This window comes from Melospiza melodia, chromosome 2 (assembly GCF_035770615.1).
Source record: "Melospiza melodia melodia isolate bMelMel2 chromosome 2, bMelMel2.pri, whole genome shotgun sequence".
Taxonomy (NCBI): Eukaryota; Metazoa; Chordata; class Aves; order Passeriformes; family Passerellidae; genus Melospiza; species Melospiza melodia.
Window position 1 is genome coordinate 101711415 of NC_086195.1, and position 22173 is coordinate 101733587.

The 22173-nt window shown below is 40.1% G+C and overlaps 1 protein-coding gene across 9 annotated transcripts in view; it reads right to left on the reverse strand.

Moving 5' to 3' along the window:
* Nucleotides 1–2155: 2155 nt before the first annotated feature.
* KLF12 (KLF transcription factor 12) overlaps nt 2156–22173 on the reverse strand; it is a 240667-nt gene continuing 220649 nt past the window's right edge. For all 9 annotated transcript variants that reach the window (XM_063149434.1, XM_063149436.1, XM_063149438.1 and 6 more), the window contains one exon: nt 2156–11410. In XM_063149434.1, coding sequence (XP_063005504.1) covers nt 11229–11410 — 182 coding nt within the window. In that variant the 3' untranslated portion in view covers nt 2156–11228. The remainder of the gene's footprint in view (nt 11411–22173) is intronic.

The window sequence follows — 22173 nt, forward strand, 5'->3', positions numbered from 1 at the left end:
GGAATGACTACTGCTGCTCTTTGGGGCCTCTCACAGAAAACACCCATGGGTATAAAAACCCTGCTCAGTTACAGACCAGGTTAAAACCTTAACCAGAAAGCCTCTGATGGCCCAAGTGAGAGGGAGGGACTCCAAATGGTCAGGTGCCATTAAGAATATCAGGAGACATTTTCTCAGTGTAAGGGTGGCTGACCCCTGGCACAGGTTGCCTAGCAAGGCTGTGGAGTCTTCATTCTTGCAGATTCTCAAAAGCCATCTGGACACCATCCTGGCACCTGGCCCTAGGTGTCCCTGTCTGAGCAGGGGGCTTGGACCACACGACCTCCAGAGGTCACTGCCAACCCCAAACATTCTGTGATTCTGGCATTTTTTGCTTAACTACTGAGTCACTCCAGCTTCAGCCAAATGTCTTTGGCTCTTTGTCTATTTAAAGGGTTTAACTCTGCCTGGTTTGCTAGGATGTGAGGGCTGGTTAGGGGCAGGTTTCCACAGCGTGCACAGCAGGCACTGCTGAAGAGACCAATTACATCAGTGACAGCCCGGACCACAGGGCTGGCTTCACTTTGGAAAGGACAAATACCTGGTGACCACCAACACGCTCCTTTCCACTCCCAACCAAGATCTCGTGCCACCAGACCACAGTGCAGCGAGCAGATGTGGCAGACAGACCTCTCACATGGATGAGCTTCCCTGTTAGAGGCTGGGCACGAGGACTCGCACTCTGAATCCACAGGTGAAAGTCTGCACTGCCAGAACTCTGTCTGGGAGGCAGGCAATCTCCCGGGGTTCAAGGATGATGCCCATGTGACTTTTTCCTGCACGTAGAGAGGGAACTGTGCTTATCTGATCTAGTAACTCAGTGTGCAAAGTTGAAGGTGGTTACCAGCAGCCACTCCTTGTCATGCTCATGGAGAGCCAGACCCCGTGCGATGTGCTTAACACAACGTGCCAATTTCTCATTCCAAGTGGACTGTTCAATAACAAAGGGGAAAAGAAGGGGGAGGGATTACAGGACAATTGAGCAGTTGTTTGTGCAAGTGGAAGAAATAACTTTTCAGGAACAGAGCATGGGTCAGGGCAGAGGACGGTGTGGGCGTTCACTGAGGAGGTCAGACTAAACAGGCAGTGATGCATTTTATACTTATGTCACTCTTGGGAGAAAAAAATGAAATTAAACACATACAGGACACTGAGGAAGAACAAACAACTTATTGTGTGGAAAGCAGAAGTGCTTTGGAAGGGCCAATGCAACTATCTGATTTTTAAATTCATCATTGGTTTGAGAGATGGAAGATCTGTTATAGCACAAATTTGGTTGAGAAACATGTCTTCATAAGGCTCAAAGGTCTCCAAATCACTTTGTTTACTCATTTCTCTGCCTGTAACCATGTAACACTGTGCCTTTTAGCAGATAAATGATCATATTGGTTAAAAGTAAGCCGATGGGAATTCAGGGGAAGGGGAAAATTAATTTTAAGGAGAAATTTCACCAATAAGGGTCCTGTGTGGCTCCAAGCCTCTGACTTTACATCCAGTTGTCCTAGACTGGCTCAAACATAAAGGAAGCTTTTTTATGGAAGGGCCAGACACAAGGGACAAGCCCACAGGCCTCAGAGTGTCCCTAGGAGCAATTGCAAATACCAGCTCTCTTCAGCCAGGTATGAACTTGCAATTTCCAGCGTGGCACTGCCCTCATCCAGCAGCTGTTCCTTCACTTCAGGGGCACACAGTGGACAAACCTGGCTGCACCATCACCTTACACATGCTGCACATCAACTGCACCAGCCTCCCCACACACAGGGAAAGGAGAGGGGCAGAAGTAAAGATCACCCCTTTTAAAGTACTTGGGGAATTCAGATCATATAGTAATGAAAAATATTTTTATATCACCCCAGGACATTTTTGTTTATACTGTTGAGTGCTATTTTATTTGTTCCAGCTTTGCCACAGATGCACAAATTCTGTAAAAGGAGAAAGAATGTCTTCTCTCTATGGTGACTTTTAAAAAATCAGAAAGGCAAGTAAAATCCATTTCTTAAGCAAACATTCCATTAAAAAAATCACTATATGTTTATAGAAAACAAAGATTTAATTTAAAAAAGTTAGTATCTAGGTATTCCAGAAGCTTTGAGTCATCCACAGTAATAATTAGGGGTTTGTTCCATACAAAATGCTTTATTTAACCTTCATGCCTCCATTCAGATAATTGTACAAATGCATACATTTAAAGGTTTAAACTCTATTTCAATTCACAGCTCAATTCATAGGAAAGTTGAATACAGAAAAGCAATGCACCAACAAAATATGTCTGAGACACCATTTAAAACGATAACACTTGTTCATTTAAATCTTTGAGAATAGAGTGGAATAATCATCCTCTGACAGAATTTCATTAGGGGACTCCCTTTACATTATCATAGGGCAAAAATCACCTTTTTACAGTAAGAGGAAAAAAAGCTCTGAGTATATTTACAATACATACACTATACATAAATACAAGAACAACACTTACATAATATTAATAAACTTATAACATAGGCATTGCCTAAACACTACATAGTATATAAATGCAGAGGAAACTATTGGGAAATTAGATCTTCAGAAGTTTACTTTAAGTTTTGAAGAAAAGTAATTTTTGTATTTAAAAGCTCTTGAAAAGAAGGCAAAAGAAAGTCTAAAAAACTAATATGTTTGCCTGCTAGCACTGGTATTTTTATTCCTTTTAAATGTAGGAGCTCTATTGACACTACTATCTCTATGGGGTTCCTGATAATGGCCCTCCCTTTTCCATCTTATCTAGGAAAAAGACTGAGGTGCTGTACACACTAATTCCATTGCTGTGAAGCTTCAGTCCCAAATGAATTGCTTGGTAAACTACGGGATGTTTTTGTATTTTTACACAGGAGGATCAAATGAACGCTCATTGGTACATACAACAGTAATGACCTGATTAGAAGGAACAATTTGGGGCCAAATACAATCCCATCCTTAGGTTTTCATTCAAATAACACCATGGGGGAATTTGCTTCATCCATAAGTAACTTGGCCAAGAATGATATTTTTCAGTATTGTTTTTTCCTGAACACAGCTGAAAGAACTTTCTGATTTAATGGTATTTTTTGACCCCACATGTTGATAGCAGTGTCCAAATCTCTCTTTCCCTTGATGTGTATGAAATGCATGTGCCTGTGTGTGGGTTGAAGGTCTTAAGGCTGATGGTACATGAAACTTAAGTAATTCATTACTATCTCTGTGTATATTCTACAAATGTGCAAATGGCAAATATAACGTGGTAAGGACAAACAGAAGGTCAGGAGAGCATATTGTGTAGGTGTTCAGTGAAGAACTTACATTACCAAGGAAGCCATGTATAGGACAATCAGGAGAGAAATAAACCATGCGGGTTTTTTTAACATGGGAATGTGGCAGTGAAAAAGTCTGAAACCAGAAATGACAATAACAGCTCTGAATCGTGAAAAATGTTAGCTCAGCCATGAAGATTTGGCTCAAGCTGTCTTTCCAAAGCTCTTTTATACCTAGAAAGGCAGGGAGAGGGAGAAAAGTGGTATCTGAACCTATTTGTGTATTTCATGGTTGATGCTTATGACAATCCATCAAAGCCATCGCCTGTGGTCCCATATCAGACACTGAAATCATGTTTTTATACGCTGAGGTCACAGCACAGAGCAAGGTTTAGTGAGCCAATGTCTGAACCACCTCTTCTTTTGCTTCTGAGAGCACCTTGGCTCACTGAAACTTCTGACTCTGAATTGGGAAAGATGTTGCAGTTCATTCATATGGACAATAGGATCTCAAGTAATATTTTGTATTCTTGTTTTTGTAATAGCTAAAATTCACATGCCTAGTTTTGTTTCTCTGGAGAAGTGAAAAACTCTGTCTTGAATAATGTAAAAGTTACCACAAGGGCAACTATTTCATAATTCAAAGTCAGTGAACAAGAGCTGCTATAGAATAATGCTTGCAAAGCAAAAAAAAAAACTAAAAAACAAAACAAAACAAAACAAAAAAACCAAAAACAAAAACCCACAAAAAACCAAAAACCCCAAACCCAAATAAAACACAAAAGCCCAAAAAAAGTAAAATCAAAACCAAAACAGACTAAAAAAAACAAACAAAAAAAAGAAGAATCCTTACTCAGAGTTTGCTTTTTAGAATGAAGGGGAAAAAAACCTGTCTCATTTTCTCATTTTGGGATGGTGAAGACAAGGTGCCCTTTCCTACCGAAGAACTAACACATGCAGGGTGGGATCAGCCAAGCCTTCCAACGTGGCAGCCTTCTAAGGGTGCCCCCTCGCAGGGTTGTTGCTCCAGAACAAAGAACAGAACACTCCTCTCCAAGAAGGGCTCAGGTACTGGGTAAGAAACTAAATTCCTTTGTCCTTCTGATGACACATTCCCTGGTGCTCTCCTGAAATCCCCAGCATGAGTTGTATTCTTTTATGTGCTTAAGATCTGGAGATAAGCTCAGGACAGCAAAGTAAGTATAAGCATGTTCTGAGGGGATTATTTCTGCCAGTGGTTAACATCTAAATTTGTTACTGAATGAGCAACCTTGTCACATAATTAACTCATGTGCATGAATACCTAATTGTTACATGTGTGTCCACGTGCACCTTTTTTTTTGGGGGGGTGGTGGGGGTTTGTTTTTGTACCTTCACTTTCATCTGTGTATGAGCCTCAGTGAGACTCCAGCAGTACCCACTGATGGCAGCAGAAGTCTAAACAAAATGCAGGATTTCTCAAATACAAAATTATGCCTGGATAAATGACAGGTACAAATTCAGAGGATGGAAAGCAATCTTCCTTGGCAAAGGCATCAGGACAACCAGTTACATTTTGATTTCCAATAAATTAATTTTTAAAAATAGAAGAAGCATGAGGGCTGGCATTACACTGCTATTTTAAGAATCCATTAGCAGTAGTTAATATTTACAAAAAAACTGAGAAAAAATAAGAGTGCAAGAGTCACAGTTGGCCATTTTCTGGTAAGATCAATTAGTCTACTGATGCAAATGTTTAGGCCACTCAATATAAAAATCTCCATACTTCATTTTAGGAATATCAACTTCTTTTTTGCTATTCAAATAGTCTCTAGACAGACAGTCCCTAATTTTTCACTCATTTGTCCCCAGAAGAAAGCAAAGTGATACATTTTGTCCACTCATGAAGTTAAACAAGATGATATTAAATACTATGAGCATTACATGATGAAGAGAAAGGAGACATAAGGTGAACTCTTGTGTTTCCAGAGTTCAATGCAGAGGATTTTTCAAGAGAATCCCTGTTCTTTCATTTTCCCTAAAAAAAAAGCTCCATTGGGCTTATTGCTGGTTTTGGATTACTTCACTAGAGAATACCCTGGATACACGGGCATATCCAACATAAATTGGGAAGAAATCCCCTAAAACACTGCTCTGACAACAACTTCCAATCACACCTACTGAGAATCGGTACAGCTACGAGTCATTTGTAAACTAAGATTTATTTTCTTCTTACAAATATATGACAGATGTTATCTGAGAAAATAACTAAAACCTCTAACACAGTATCTCAACATGTGAACATACAAATGGCACTTTGTGTTTGTTTCTGTGCTGCATTATTGTTCTCCAAGTAAAATTTCATTTTCACCTTACTGTTAACAGAATCCCATTATGTTATTGCTGTGTAAAAGTATAGGAACATCCCATCAGTTCTAATTACAGGCACTTTCAGTTTCTGTTTCACCTCTAAAATAGATTTCAGGCTATCTCACTGAAGTGTATGTGTATTTTAAATGTCAGAACTGTCCTGCTACAATGGATACTCTTGACATGTTACTGCACCTAGAAGACTAAACTCCCCTGGAATCATCAAAAAGCAGCTGCCTATTTCAGCTTTGCAACCTTTAATCAGGATGCACTGCAGTTGGGGAAATACAAGAAGAAAATAAAATCATATGAGTGTTTGCCATTCCTGTTTCTGCAGTTCATTGTAGAATGCCAGAAGGAAAAAAGAAATCACAAACCAACAAACCTTTCATATGGTTTTCATTTTGTTTGTGTTTTTTTCCTTTATTCAGTCAAAGACATTGAGCATTGACTTACTGACACGGAAGGACTCAGTATAACTTTGCTATATCACACACCATCTGCAAAACAGCAAAGAAGTGGCCACTCCATTTTGCAGAGAAAACACACTCTGATAAAACAGAACAATTTACTTCTTGAGTCTTGTGTTTCAGCTTTGCAAGGCATTATCCTAACAGTCTTTCAATGAAAACTGAAGGTAAGGATTGTTTAAAAATGTATTTCATTTCAGCTATTTAACACCCCACGTAAAACTGTGAGTTTGAAAATACTTTTCCATTATCACATGTATTACAGAATATTTTAACTGTTACAAGTATAGTAAAATACTTTCAAGTTACTTTGATTTCTAAAGATGCAGTATCCTTACAGTTACATTTTTATGCCAAAACCTGATTTATTGTGGAGAATTTAAGCCTTTTCAATGTTCCAGTGGGCATTACTTCATAAGCATACATTACATAGCAACTGCTACACTATAGCAAAACTGTGAAAATACAACAATTTCTTTGTGCAATTCTCCAGTCATGTATGACAAGGAAAGGCATAACACAATAACATGAGCTGGTGTCTTAAGGTAGTATTTTCTGTAACAGAGTTTACTTAAAATTCTTCCTTTTCTGTTCTTTTTTGGGTTTTTTTCCTATATTTTAATTTTAAATAAACTTGTTTATTACCTGCACATGGGTAGAAACACTTGGAAGTTCTGGGGATCATATGCATGAGTGTAAGGATGAGCATGTGGGAGCAGCATGGATTTCCTGAACGATCTTAAGACTTGACTGCTGTGGAAGACACAGTTTCACACAATGACCTTTCCAAACTCAAATTCAAACTAAAAAGTAAGTGGGATATTGTTAGTCACACCTAGTCTGATTTTGAAGTATCCACCTTCAATAAAGGGGGAAGAGATTTTTTACATTAAACAGTATTTATTACCAGAATTTAAATTTATAAATGGCAACTAGAATACATTTTCAATGTGGCTAATGGAAAAAGAAGCTTATGATCACTGTTATTCTCATTATTAAAGGGGAGAAAGGCTGTCCAGCTATTTGTCCATGCTCTGCACTGCAAGTTTACCTGAACATCAACATCACTGATGTAATTTTCAACACTGTTAATTTTGTTATACGTTACTCCAGCAAATAATCATATATACAAGTCAGTCTAAATCTATTAAATTAATTATGCAAGCATGACAGAGAATAAGGAATACTGCATCTTCATCCTCAAGTAAAAACTGCTGTTGCAACGAGCCAATATTACAGTGCTGAATATAAGGGGTGCTCAAAAAAATAATGACACAATTAAAAATTTTAAAAGTTTAGTATCAAAGCTGTTTGCTCATTACATTTTCCTAAAATTCTGGCTCCTGAGGTTTCCTGACAAATCCATTTAGAACTTTTGAAAATACATGAAATCTGACACTTCATGGCCCAATTTCCCTTGCAAGCTGTAACATGCAATGCCATGGCATGGTGGATTGAAATCTCTTGTCTTTCTGAAGGAATGCGACACTGTATGTTTGTGTATCCCAGCTGCTCAATTAAGATGGTCCTAGTGGATCATGTCAGGATGACATCTGGTATTTCTGCAGGCTACACATGATGTAAGCCTTCACCACAGCCATGAAATGTTACAGACCTGTGGTGGGATACCAGGATTTTTGAGGAAGCTACCCCGGAGCAATTGCCCATGGTCTTTGCATGAGCACAAAAACTTGGCAGGTCAGAACCACAGCCAATAAAGACAAAGACACACTGAGGATCTAGGGGGACATCAGCTCCACATTCAAACACCCCCATCCTCCCGAGTAACTTCTCTTAAAATACTTTGGAAAGGGATAAAACCCAGAAAACAACCCCAGGGAGTAACTGGGACCAAAGCCTGCAGGTGCTGGTATGAATGAGAACCTTATCAAGAACCATACTGTGTATCTGAAACCCAGGGGTGGACTACAGCTGGTTGTGCAATTCATCTACAGGTAACAGCAGCATGAGAAGCCCTTGCACATGTGCTGAAAGGCTGAGGATGTACTGGGAAATAACAAAATTTAGCACACGCTCCTTCACCTTTTGGCTTCATTCTCCTACCATCGACACACTCTGAGCCTGTGTCCCTCAGCATTACTGCTGCTTTAACCCTCTATCACTTTGGGGTTCTTTGAATAAAACCAGACCCTCTTTCTGTTGCAGTGTTTCCAATTCATATTTTAACAGGCAACCAGCTGAAAAGCCAGGGATTCACACAGACCAAAGCCAGGGATTCACACAAACCAACCTCGGCCTTGGGAGATGAGCCTCTCCAGGGTCTGTTATACACATGCTCTTCCACAGGGCATTTCAAAGCTGAACACTAAAATTAAAGGCCTCTTAATTTCTCTTGCAGTTTCTCTGTCTTCACTGACAACAGGGGAAGCCTAAAGAGGAGCACTGATCTCTCCCAACTGCACCCTGCAACTGATGTCTGAGAGTAACATCACATCCTCCTGTATGCTAGCAGAATGCCCAGCAGGAGTTTCTGCTCAAGCAAACTTAACTTTCTATGAGAGGAAAAAAACCCCACCCACAGATCCTGAAAGGAATTCTGTATGCCACTGGTTCTTCAACTGGATTACTACTATTCAAATAATTAGTTGGTAAAATATTCTTGGGCAAGAAAAGAATTTTATCAAGGAGTCCTACCTGACCTGACTTCTTTCCCTAAATGCCAACAATGACAAATGCATTTAAGGGGATGATATTGAAGTACACAAAAACCAGACCTCAGACATAATCCATGAAGCACCTCACATACAATACTTTGACAACCAGTTTTTTAAATCAACAGTAGCAATGCTGCTCATGAAGACACAGTTCTGCTGCCCTGCAATGCCTCATGGTCTATCCAGAAGCCGTGCTCTGTCCCTGATTTGGAGATGGAGTCTAGAATGTCGTCAAATTTGGTGGAAGTAGATCACCAACATGGTCAATGGGAATTGACAGAGGCATTTTTCCCATAACAGATGTGAATAATTTGTGTTGAGTTTCTCTGCTGCTGACTGGGCAGTGGAAAGCCTGAGCTTTTTGTAAGTTCTTTCAGAGACTTGATAAACTATCCATACTGGGGAATATTAAGGATATTTAAAGACAATCAAACTCTGGATCTTGTGAATGCTTTTATAAAGTATAATCCCAGTCATATTAATCCTCAATTAACTGTAATTGCTTTTGTATCTGTATGGTTACTCCGTGTTGTTTTTTCTTAAAGATTACCTTGATTCCAGAATCGCAACATTACTACATTTACTGCAGGAATTTAATATTAACTGAGATGGTCAAACATTTAAAAACAAACAAGTGGCATCACAAATTTAATCTGGAATTCCTGGAACAAAATATTCATAATTAAATGCATTGCAAAAGACCTTTATGTTTACATCTTTCATCTCTAAGCTATGAAAATCTCAACACTTAGAAAATATTGCCAAGCCTCCCCTTTGTCAAATTTAGCTGAACAGGCAGATCCTTCTGAGGAAAGAAAACAGAAAAACACTATTCTGTTTGCATGAATAACTGATGACTAAGAATTTCTCTCTTTCCTACATAATTCAATTAATACAAATTGGTTTGCAATTACAGGGCTGTATGGGAATGATCAAGAATTTCCTTTTATTTAATCTGAAAAGGCTTGGGTTGAAAATCGAAGCAGAGGCAACCACTGGTACCCATACAGAAGCCCATTTAGATCATATTAGACAGCTGGCAAAATCTTGTTATTCCCTAACTCCCAGGGAGAACTCTAGTGTCTTGCAGAGCACAACTGCATATTTCTCTGTCCTACTTACAGTTCATCCATTACCTCCTCAACAATCAACTCTTTCCTTTATCTTTCCTGCTTTCCAGACACCAGTATTATGTTAACAGAAATAAAAGTACTTAAATGTGGCGCCTAGCAGGTCAGTGAAACCAGCAGAAAGATTAATTTAAATGCTTAAATCTTACATGCTGTTTCTGCATACCCCCCACTTCTGTTGGTGTGGAGTAAATTATTGTCACAAGAGCCATTTTATTCATTATTGCTTTTTCTCTGCAAGAGATGCAGCCGTTTCTTCTCTGTTTTGTTTTGATGATACATTCAATTCCATCTCAGGAATGGCTATACCACTAACCTTGGTACCAGCAAGTACAAGATCTGACTATTTCCTTGGGTTCAAATAATGGTTGTGGGGAAGAGGATACCTGCATGAAAGAAAACAGCACACTGAGAATAGGGTAGTTGTTTTTAGGTGGGCTCTTTCTATACAAATCAGAAAATGGATCTAAATAATTCCATGGTAAAACAGAGATACTTAATATGGTATTTCAGCACAGATGCTGCTGCCCTTTGCTTATTTTACAGACTTCAACAACGACAACGACGAAAGAAAAGAAGGAAAAAAAAATAAAAGAAAAAAGTTAAATGGCTGGTGTCCTCTGGGGCATAATGACAAGTTGTGGTATGATATTAAAATGCCACCATCATTATTGCAAAAGTCTGATCAAGCAAACCTCCAGCTCCGGCAGCGGGACCTCTCCAGCAGAATCTTCTTGCCTACTCACACGCAGCTTGCCTTTAGCACGGCTCCGGTGCAGTGCTGACACCGGCCAGATGGTATTGAAAACAAGGGGAAAAGATGGCATCATACAGATCTAGCGGTCTTCTCTCATCATCATCATCATCATCATCATCACTATCATCATCGTCATCATCATCATCAGTTCACGGTATCTATACTCCAACCAGCAGCGATTTTTCAGGAACAAAATGTCTGGCAGCTGAGAAAACATACAAGCTATAAACATTTTTTGTCAAAGGATGCAGCATGTAAAATAATGCCCATTCCTGTAGCATCTCGGCTGCTATTTCCCAGGTGATTGTGATGACACTTTCAGGGGGTAGCCATGCTGAGGGGCAGACAGAGTTAACTTCAGATGGCGAGGAGAAGAGTGGCACTTCTTTTCCTGCTTTTTTTGAATTTCTGTTATTATTTTTCGTTACAGACATCAGGGAAAGCCCTGCCTGTTAACACTGTAGAGGGGGATTCAGCCCTGCTGAATTCACTGTGGGTAGTTAAGAGACCCAGCTCTTAAACTCGGCTGGAACAGGTAGCATTTCTCAAACCAGCATGTGCCTGCGGCGGTGGAGCGCCAAGTGATCCGAGCGGGAGAAGCTGCGGTCACAGTCTGCACACTTGAATGGCTTCACTCCCGTGTGCTTGCGGTAATGCCTCGTCAGTTCATCGGATCGAGCAAACTTCCAGGTGCAGCCTTCCCAGGTACATTTGTAGGGTTTTTCTCCTGGGAGAAACAAAAGAAAGAGGGGAAGGGGGAAAAACAGGTTGTGACTTTCCCCTTGTTGCCATTAATCCCCACAATCCAATCTGCACGCTTCCCGTGAACACGCACTGCCTAGGGGTTGCTTTAGGCGAAATTACACAATTATGAGGTACTGGATCTGCTGAATATAAGGAAAAGAGCCTTGAGATTTATCATTCCTGTGGTATTCACATGACTGAGAAAATCAACAGGATTAAGGCAATAATACAGATCCTACCTTGCAGGGGTGATGTGAGTATTAACATCAGGACAGAGGGCTGTGCAATTATTCTCATATTTACCATACAAGTTTGCAACCTTCATCCTGTCAGGCTGCACTTTCTCCCCAGATGACCAGATTACCTGATATTTCTGCAATTTACCATGTGCTGACACAGACTTCCCATTATTCTACGATGTTTATGAAGGTTTTTGATTATTTGTGTAAACAGCATTCCGAGACATTTCTTAGTAAGCTGGTAAAAATCAACTACAATTTCCCAATGAAACATAAAAATTCAGTCTGCAAAACCTCCTCTTTATTTACTGCACTTACTTTCAGTAAAAATAATTTTGCATAAGATGTGTACAATTTTTAAATGTACTTAACCATGGGACTTGCACAACACTCTTCATAAATTTCCATTTACTTTAGTGAGCTCAGACTTGGGCTAATGTAGATTTTTGGAAAATCCCACCATCTTGCTTTACATTTAAGAGTACGAATGATGTTGAATCATGTCAGAGGAGAAGATTAATGCAGCCAAATTAGATTTTGTGCTTGCATAAAGCATAAACTGTTTAAAATCCCATTTTGGCCATGTTTTAGTCTATACTTTGTGACTTCTATCACTCACCTTCAGCATCTATAGAAATGCTCTCAGCAGTTACCTTAATCCCATAGTTCAGCATAAACCCAAACTGAGGAAAGGAAACTGTGTGAGATCCGTATTTATCTTCCTTTTGTGTGTCTAAAATTTTACTTCCCCTTCTGAAACCAGGTGATCACAACCTGGACAACAAAAGGGCATCTCTGCAACAACTGTTTCCTTTGTTAGGCACAATCATTCTTCAGTTATTTATTATCTCATATGAATCATGAGCAGCTTGCAAGGAACTATTTCAATTATATGAACCACTGACGCAACACTCGCCTTTTCGTAGGCAGAACCTCCCTCCTTGCGTCTCTTCAAAAGTCAATAAATGCTTTGCAGAGAGCCCTTGGTTTCAAAAGAAAATTCCCAAGTAAGAGTACCATCACAAAGTTCAAACAGCCCTGAAAAATCCAGCTGAAATGGCCTCTGTAAGGAAACTGAGTGCTGTACAGACACCAGCATGTCATGTCAGCGAGGTTGTCAGAAACGTTTGAGCTCCTTGGGTTGGTACCTTCTGTGCACCATCTGGGCTGTGCTGCAGTTTTGATGTCAGATGGGGGTGGGAAACAGTTGCTGTGAGGAGAACCCAGCAATCAGGGTTCTGACCACAACCCGTAGTTGCACCAGCAGCAGCTCAGCCCAGATAATTTTGTTCTCTCCAACCAAGCGCAGAGCACCAAACAGTGCTCATTGCCACTGGGTGGCCACAGTGCTGGGCACCTCAAATCCAGCAGCTGCTGCGAGCTGGACAGGCAGGCACAAGCTACATGGCAGATGGTGTAATGCACACTCTTGCCAATGACACAATCCTACAAAATGCACTCAAATTTGCCACCAAACTGTCTTACATAGATATTCATGCCACAACAGTTGGTGCAGAGCACTGTACAGATATAGCAGTACCCTCATCCAACTTGGCAGGTTGATTCCAAGGCTCCCATCATACCACATCAACGTTTTCCAAGTGCAGTGCTTGTCCTGCCCATCCCTCAACACACTTCAACTTTTGTTCACCAGATACCACCTCAGTTGGCTTCTTCGGCCACAGACACTTTCAGACAACAAATATTTCTTAGGCTCCGGATTCTTACTTACAAGCATCTGAAATTCTAAACATATTCAGGGATGGAGACTCAACTACTTCATTGGACAACCAGGGTGAGGAATTTCTTCCTAATATCCAATCTAAACCAACCTTGGTACACCCTTGGTGTAACTGGAGCCCACTTCCTTTTGTCCTATCACTTATTATCTGGGAGAAAAGACTGACCCACACCTTGCAACAACTTCCTTTCCGGTATTTGTAGAAAACAAAAAGGTTCCCCTGACCCTCTCTTTCTCCAGACTGAGGAACCCTACTTCTCTCAGCTATTCCTCGTAAGACTTGTGTCCACACCTTTCACCAGCTCCACTGTCCTTCTCTGGACACACTCCAGCAGATCAATGTCCTTCTTCTAGTGAGAAAGACAAAATTCAACACAGGATTCAAGGTGTGGCCTCACCAGTGTCAAGTGCAGGGGCACAATCACTGCCCTGGCCCTGCTGGCCACACTCTTGCTGACACAGGCCAGGCCTGGCCTTACTTGGTGATTTTCTTTTGAAACCAAGAGCTCACTGCAAAGCATTTATTGACTTTTGAAGAGATGCAAGAAGGGAGGTACTGCCTACAATTGGCGTTCTCAGCAGCTGTTGATCAGCATCCCCACATCCTTTTCTGATGGGCAGCTTTCCAGCCCTTTCCCCAGCCTGGGGATGTTGTGACCCAAGTGCAGGATCCAGCACTCAGTCTTGTTGACTCTCACACAAGTGGCCTCAGCACATTGATCCAGCCTGTCCAGATTCCTCTGCAGAGCTTTCTCATCCTCCAGCATATCAACACTTCCCAATTTGGTGTCATCTGCAAACTTACTAAGGGTGCACTTGATCCCTTTGTCCAGATCACTAATAATGATATTAAAGATATCCATGAAGTCCTTCCCCTTGTTATACAGAATTCTAGATCTTCCCTCCCTCAGCAGAAAACAGAGAACTCAATGCAGAAAGTGATGGTTTGCACAAGAAATACCAGAAAGATGTTTTTTTAATTCATCCATTAAAACAATACCATTTCAGGTAAGAAATGAGTCAGGTGACAGAAGGATATGAGTGCAGATCACACAGCTGGAGTTCCCACACGTTGCTTCCAACATCCCTCCTCAGTGAATCCTGCCTACCCAGCCCTCATGAAGTTATGTGAAAGAGACAGGACTGACAACATTCCTTGCAAGGTATTTACTCCACTGAAGGAGAATCACTCTTACAAGCCCAACCTAAGAGAACCTCTTGTTGTTTTCAATTAAATATGTACATTTAGTGTAAGAAAGAAAAAACCAGCCAAAGTAGTGTTACTGTGAAGATATTCACTTACAAGCACCTTAAAAAGGCCACTGTAAAGACAACTGTGAAAGATGATTGTTCATTAAGGTTTATCAACATTTTACACAAGTCTAATTTTTAGGGAAAGAACAGTATTACTGCTTTTCTCTTGAAACAGCTACATGATCTGTGCATGCTCAAGTGCTAGAAAAAAATTCCTTCATATACTAACTCTTAACCTTTTGCTTGGTGTCACCCCAGACATGACAACTAACCACTGGGTTTGTCAAAACCAGAAAACCCAAGAGTTCAAATGACGGAGAAAGGACCAGCAGGAGCAGAATTGCTACAAGCTGAGAAGTTGGTGTCAGCTATCCCACACCAGCTTTGCCTGATGAGAGCTTGAGCACTTATGGCTGAAATCCTCAGTGTAACCAACAGAGAAGAGCTGGGCCTCAGCAGGGCAACCCAGAGAGCAGTGTGTGACAAGGTGGACAAAACTGGAAAAACTTAATTGCAGTGCATATCTATCTATCTATCTATCTATCTATCTATCTATCTATCTATCTATCTATCTATCTATCTATCTATCCATCCATCCATCCATCCATCCATCCATCCATCCATCCATCCATCCGCACTTCAAGACTGGATTGCAGTGGAGTTGAAATCAAACACTCAACCATTCTGACTCAGACACTTCTGTCTCCCTGCGAACACTTGAGTTTAAGTGTTTAAGAAACTCTTGGGCCTAAAGTATGGGCACATTTTGACTCCTCGTGCACCCAGACACTCAAATTCTCATTCAGCTTTAAGGAGCAAATGCAGGCTGTGTGAGTTTTGCCTGGGGTGGTGGAAACACAGGAATGAAGGAGTCAAAACAGTAGACAGTTTTGGGAAATTGGAAGCAAGAAGAGCTGCTGAAAGAGACTAAAAACATGTGGCAATTAGGAAGAGGAGAAAAGGAAAACTGGAAGAAGATAAAATCCTGTTAGTTCAACATTCTGAATCTGTGAAGTTTTAAAGAACCTATCAATTTAAAAACAGATGCCTGAAGCTGTGAACATTTGCTGACTCTCTAGTTCTGCACGTGCCTTTGTGAGCTCTATTGTTTTGTCCTGAAACCTGACAAAAATATCCCAAACCAGAGAAATTCTGATACTATTCTGCAGCTTTGTCTTGCAATACATGGATAGTGAACAGTACATCACAACAGCCATTTACATAGATCAAGCAGGACCCTGGAGCATAAAAACGTATTTCTAGACAGTTCTCTGTAGAAAATGAGTATTTTCTATTATTTGGGGGAGTCAATTACCAAGTTTTGAAGGGATGAGTCAATGCTCCAAATGGGAATAGTAATTTCTCAATCTTCTACTAAAACAACATCTATTTCTAAGAGCCCTCCAAAACCATGCCTTTTGTAGTCCAGATGCGACAAACTAAATTAGTTTAATTACTTTTACCATATTATTTTTCCTAACCTACCATGACTCCTCTCACTTAGGCACTTAGGAACATGGTTACAACTGCTGCTCATTAAATCCTCCAAAACTCTTCAAGTATTGAATTAATAATGCTGAATAATGACCACTGTTCAGCCACTTCAAAATTTTCCACCCTTCGCACAGCCCAACATCTGTCTTCCCATGTCTTTATTCATGTACCCTGACATCTGGAAGACCATTCACTCAGGCAAATAAATCTCTTGAACTTTTACTTTACAACCTGATGACATTCACATATTCCTTATTAAAAAAACTCTGTGTATGTGTAGGTACCAGCCCAAGACACGCCATGTAAGGGACAACAGAACCAGGGTCTGTTTTGTGCCATGCAGAATTTCCCACGTGGGATGTTCCTCAGCAGTTATCCTCTGCCCATCAACTAGCTGGTATCAACAGTATTTGATGCCAGACCAGATGTTTCAAAGACAGACACCACAAAACCACCATGTAAATAGTTATGGGTTATTCTGCCAGCAGGGAAACTGTTCTGGAACTCCAGGAAACAGAGCTGGGCTTATATTCATTCCTTGGGCGAGGAATCTTATTTACTGCAACTGCAGATATCCCGTGTACTCCATCTGCCCACTTGCAGTTCCTTTCATTTATGTATTATTTAAGTTTCATTTATCCAGCAGTTTAGCAGGCTCTTGGCAACCATGAGGTAACACTGTCTACTACCATGACAGAAAATATCCCAGTGCTCAAGCTGTAAACAGTTCTCTTCCTCTGGCATCAACTCCCCTCTCTTTCTGGTATTACAGATAAGTGCCATGCCCCTTCTTATTTATGTCCTCTTCAGATATCCCTATCTATCCATTTTTTCTGCACATGGAATTGTCACCATGACTCTTGAGTTATTATGTCACTTCTCTGCAGCTCCTTCCTGCAGTGGCGCGCAGCATTTTGAAATGTTGCTAACATTTTTATTCCAAATAAGAGACAACGAGGAAATAAACACAGGGGACTGTTCAGGGGTAAAGGTTTAGCAATCTAGTCAGATTTTTTTCTATGTTAAGCTTACATCACCCTGAGAAGGACAAAATTAGAAAGCATATGGAAACAAAACCTGATGTATAGGTTTGTGTACTAATTCCAGACAGGGAGGATGGGGACATGGAGAAATAGACTGCTTACCCCATTCACAAAATACAATGGGCTTTTAGTGAAATTTGTGCAGTTTAATAGGTGGAACATGCCCAGTTCTGCTATATAAATATTTTTGCCCCAAGTTTCTACTGTCATTATTTTGGAGAAGTATTCCCCACACAGAAACAGAGTGAGGTCATAAGGATTTAGCCTGAAAAAAAATGGAAAAAAATGAAGAAAATAAATAAGCCAACAAGCATGCCTCTGCCCACGTATGATATGCTACATTTTCTAATCAAAGTGAAGAAATCTGCAGTTTTGCAGGGTTGAGGACATCTGGTGATTCCTGGTTTGGTTTCTGCTACAGGATGTTATGCAATATATGTAATGTGTAGTATTTATGTCAGCTGCTTTCAGCTCCCATGTAAACACCAGAATTGTTCTGAAGCATACAGGACAGTCCTAAGTGCACCCACACTCACAAGATGCTAGGAGAAGAAATCATACATTGAAAACCACAAATGATGGCTAATTAGATTTTGCATTTCTACTAAAAATAAGAAATTTCAGGCAGAAAAGAATCTTTTAACAGCAAAACACTATCTGATAATGAACATCCTCAGGCACTCCCAATGGAAGAGGGGAGCTTTCAGACATGGGGAAAGGGAAAAATGACAATTCTTACATTTTATGTGATATTTTCATTAGTATAATTTTTTAATGAAAAAATAGAGCACTTATCAAGCACTTTACAACTTTCAAGTGCCTTATAAAGATTTTTCGAAAATGTAATCCCTCATAAAAGTCTCTTTTCACAGTAGTACTGTGTAACAAATATCAACTCCATTCTGCAGGTAGGAAAGCCAAACCAGTGAGCATCAGCCTTCCCAAAACTGCTGAGAGTGAGCAGCAAGGCTATGACTTACACATTAGGAAATACCTTACTTTCTGTAATGAAAGTGCTAGAACTTAGCTTGAATCCTTTAAAGCTTTGAAATATTTTGAATCATTTTGATGCAAAAATCTAAGTCAATTATTTACTTAAAGCAGTCCCTAATTCACTCTCTGTCTTTGGTGAACATAGGCAATTTGACTTTTATGTTTCAGTATTGTCAAAATATGCAAATAAAATATCTTTCCAGGAAGAGATTAGTTTCGTATCAGTTGAGCAAGTCTGGCAAAACAATTTCTACAAGCAGAACAGGAACATACTGTGCTGCCTGGGACATGTCTTGAAGTTCAGGTTTTTATTTCTTGTTCTCAGTCTGACTTAGGCAAAGGACAGGGACATGGTTTCTTCACATGGAAACCAGGAACAAAACAATTTCTTCTGTTCAAATATACAGTGACAACCTCCACTCTAGAAGAAGAGACAGAACTTCATTACACTTTGGCAGCCCTTGAACTCACTATTTACAAACCCCACTTAATTTACAATTATCCACTTGTGATAATTCAGGTGGGAGTCCTTTTCTCACATGAAAACACACAAACACGTTTCACTGCACTGATGAGCTTTGGATCTGTTTGCCATCCTGGCCCTTCTTCTCACTCCCCCTGCAACACCAGCACCTAGTTTGGCAACCCTGCTTCTTTCCTTCCGCTACGTTGACTCACATGCCACTCTAGGTATACAGCTGCCCCAGTCTGATGCTATTTACACACAAATCCCAGCAAAAAAGCCTTTGGGACTAAAATCACAAAATTCAATTTGCTGTAATTTAAGAAGGCAAACCCATTGTATCAGTCTCTGGTCTGTTCTGTAACCACATGCACAGAAAAATGAGAAAGAGAGGGAATCCATGCAAATTCCTTATTTTCTCTTTTTGGGGCTCCTGCAGAGAGTTTGCCCCAGAATGGGCCCTCCTAAGCACTATGTGACATATGAATGAATTAATGCTTGGGGACAAGGATTAGTTACATACATTGCCAAGGGTGCTGCTGATACAGTATGATAAATTTTGACTCCTGTAAAAAATAGAAAAAGTAAAACATTTGGAAATGTAAAAGGCCTCTTCCTGTACACCTGAATGCAGGAGCCAGACCAAATCCCAACAGTTCATGAAAAATATAATTTTATTAACCTTCCTGAAATTTGTTTCCTGTATGACACAGTGTGTATCTGTAAGTTTTCAAGTATATCTTAAGTGCATATACATATACACTTAACAGGTATCTATTATAGATATATTTGTAGTGAAAGATGACATGAGGTTTTCTTCTTCACAACAGCCATAGCAAATACATGAGACTATTGAATTTCCAGTGCTGTGGGAAAAAACTGAGGTTCTGCTTTTTATAGCAGCCTTCACTCACTAGAGTATTTGGGAAAGGTGAGCAACAGATCCATACTTCCATCAGCAGCCAAGTGTATGGAGGGTGCCAGCAGATCTGCACATTTACTCTCCTTAACTGGGGTGCTGCAGGTTTGGGCTTTAGCCTGGCCTTCCACAAATAAAGCAACTTTCCTTCACTGTGGTCTACAACTGCAAGGCAGACACCAAACCAGTCCCACTTCCCTACCCATCCACCTTCAATGCTGGTTCTGTCACTCCTCCTGGCATTATTCCATCATGTTCATCAGCAGAAATACTCATGGTTTCTCACTATGAAACTTAGACCTTCCTTTTGTTTCTTGAAGAAAACAAAAAACCCCAATCCAACAATGAAACCTGTCAAAGAAATAATAAAGAAAACCCCAAACAAAAAGTAACTAAAAGGCTCCAAGGGATGAACTTGGTCTTAAGAGTTTTGCACAACTGATTATTTGGTGTTTGCACTGTGCTAGAAATCAGGCTCAAGCAGAGGATTGGCACTGCTGTGCTGAGCTGTGTATAGAAACAGAGCATTGAAAAAACTCACCTCCCAATTAAGTGAGTTGGAAATGGAATTAAAATTCCCAAAAGAAGATATACTAATTTTTATCACAATACAAATCAGATTAAAAATATATAACACTTAAGAAAAATATCAGCTGAAAAAAATATGCATGAGAGGGACAAGGGGAAAGCTCACTAATGTGACTGAAATTCCACTATTTCATATCCTATGTGGAGAAAACACTGAAGTGTAGAAAATAACTCCTCGTCCTACACAGGTTTCATCAGATCTTTTTACCTCCCCATGAAACAAGAAGTTTATGTGGAATTCACCCATGTTTCTGACTGCTTATTTGCAAAAAAGTGAAGAGTGAAACCACTAATTTTCAGCATCTACCTTGTTTGCTTTTATGCATGCAAAAAAAAAGAAAGCAGGAAAGAAAAAAACCTGAACAAAACATTTTTAAAAAAAGCTTTTATGATGTTTACTTGCAGTTTTCAGCCTGCTGCACTCTCAAAGACTGTGTTTCTGATCCAAGGTTGCCCTGACAAGGACAGGATGGGCACAAGCAACTTCAGACACACTTCCCAAAAAACATGTGTTATCACCAGCAGCAAATTATTGTTCCCTCTGCTGGGGACTGAGTGGGCTGCAAGAGTTGGAAACCCTGTACTGTGTATTTATTCCTCCAGGTCTGGCTGCAACATCTGGGAAAATGTTTTGGAAGCAGTGGGAGTAAAGACATCTTTCTTGCCTTCATGGCACTTCAGGGCTACACATGGTAGACCACAATCATGCCAGAGACCTCAGATGAACTGCAGTTCTTTGGAGGTAGAGCATTAAGTACTAAAAGGTTGGCTTAGAGAAAAATCTTATTCTGCATAATGAAATTATCATTATTCCCTCGTGCCACACACAGACAAAACACATATGCACCCCATATTTACAAAGTCAAGGGGCATTGTTGAAAATATTTTTCATAACCTTGAGACTGCAAGTAATCACAGAGGCAATCAGACTCGCTTTCCCATCAAAGTGCCTTGGAATAACCACACGGGCACTCTTCCATATCGGCACAGCATCAGACCTACAATGCAGAGGAATGACTCCCTGTGTGTAAGGTGAATTCAGAGCTTGCAAAATGTGCCAGAAATAAAAACATTTAACTTTCCACAGAGCAGCTATTGGAAGAGAACTGGATGTACAAGCTCCTTCTGGTATGGACACCTGCCTGTAACCAGCTGGCTTAGACAACGATCTCGCTACATCCAGAGGTTCCCACTTCTGCATCACCCTTCTAGGCTGTGGTGGCTCTGGTGAGCCGGCCCTCACACCCCTGCTACACCAGGAGACACTCTGCACCAGGAGACAGCTGCTCTTAAATATACCTCTGTCCTGAAGTGTGAAGCCTGCCACATCAATGAGCGTGGGCTGAGGTTTCCTTTATTAAATAATCAGTTTATCTTCTAAAGAGAAACTGCATGAAGAAAGAGAAGAAAGGATAGAAAGGAAAACTTCTGTGAAATATACTAGTTTTCACATTGGAAAGCTCTACTGTTTATTGAAACTGGCAGCAAAATTTAAACACTAAAAGAAAGTATTTCTTACAAAATAAAAGCATCACCCAACACAAATAGACCCTCCTATTTTACTTAAAGCAAATTAATTTTTAAATTGGCTTTGTTTATTTAAATTCCCAGTTTCTGAAACAGCACATAAACCTGCTTTTGTAGGTTTTTTCACTTGACAGATTTTCATGGTACTGGAAGAGCTCAGGGACAAGAAGAACATAGGACATGAGAAAGAAAAGCTGGGGTTTTGAAGAGTGAGTCTGGCAGGTAGGTGTCAAAGATGTGTTAGAGACCAAAAATCTACACAGTTCAAGTAAAATCCAAACAGATTATTTAAAAAATGTTGCTTCTTCCCAATATTTGTATAAAGAAGGGATTACAAATCTGTAAATATCTCTGTGGACTTACAGTCAGCAAAAGGCACTAAACAGACCTTAAAAAAACAACAGGTAATGAATGGAGTTTTAAAACCTACAGAACAAAAATAGCTTTTTTGGTGCCTCTGACTTTTTAAGTCCACTCTGAAAGCG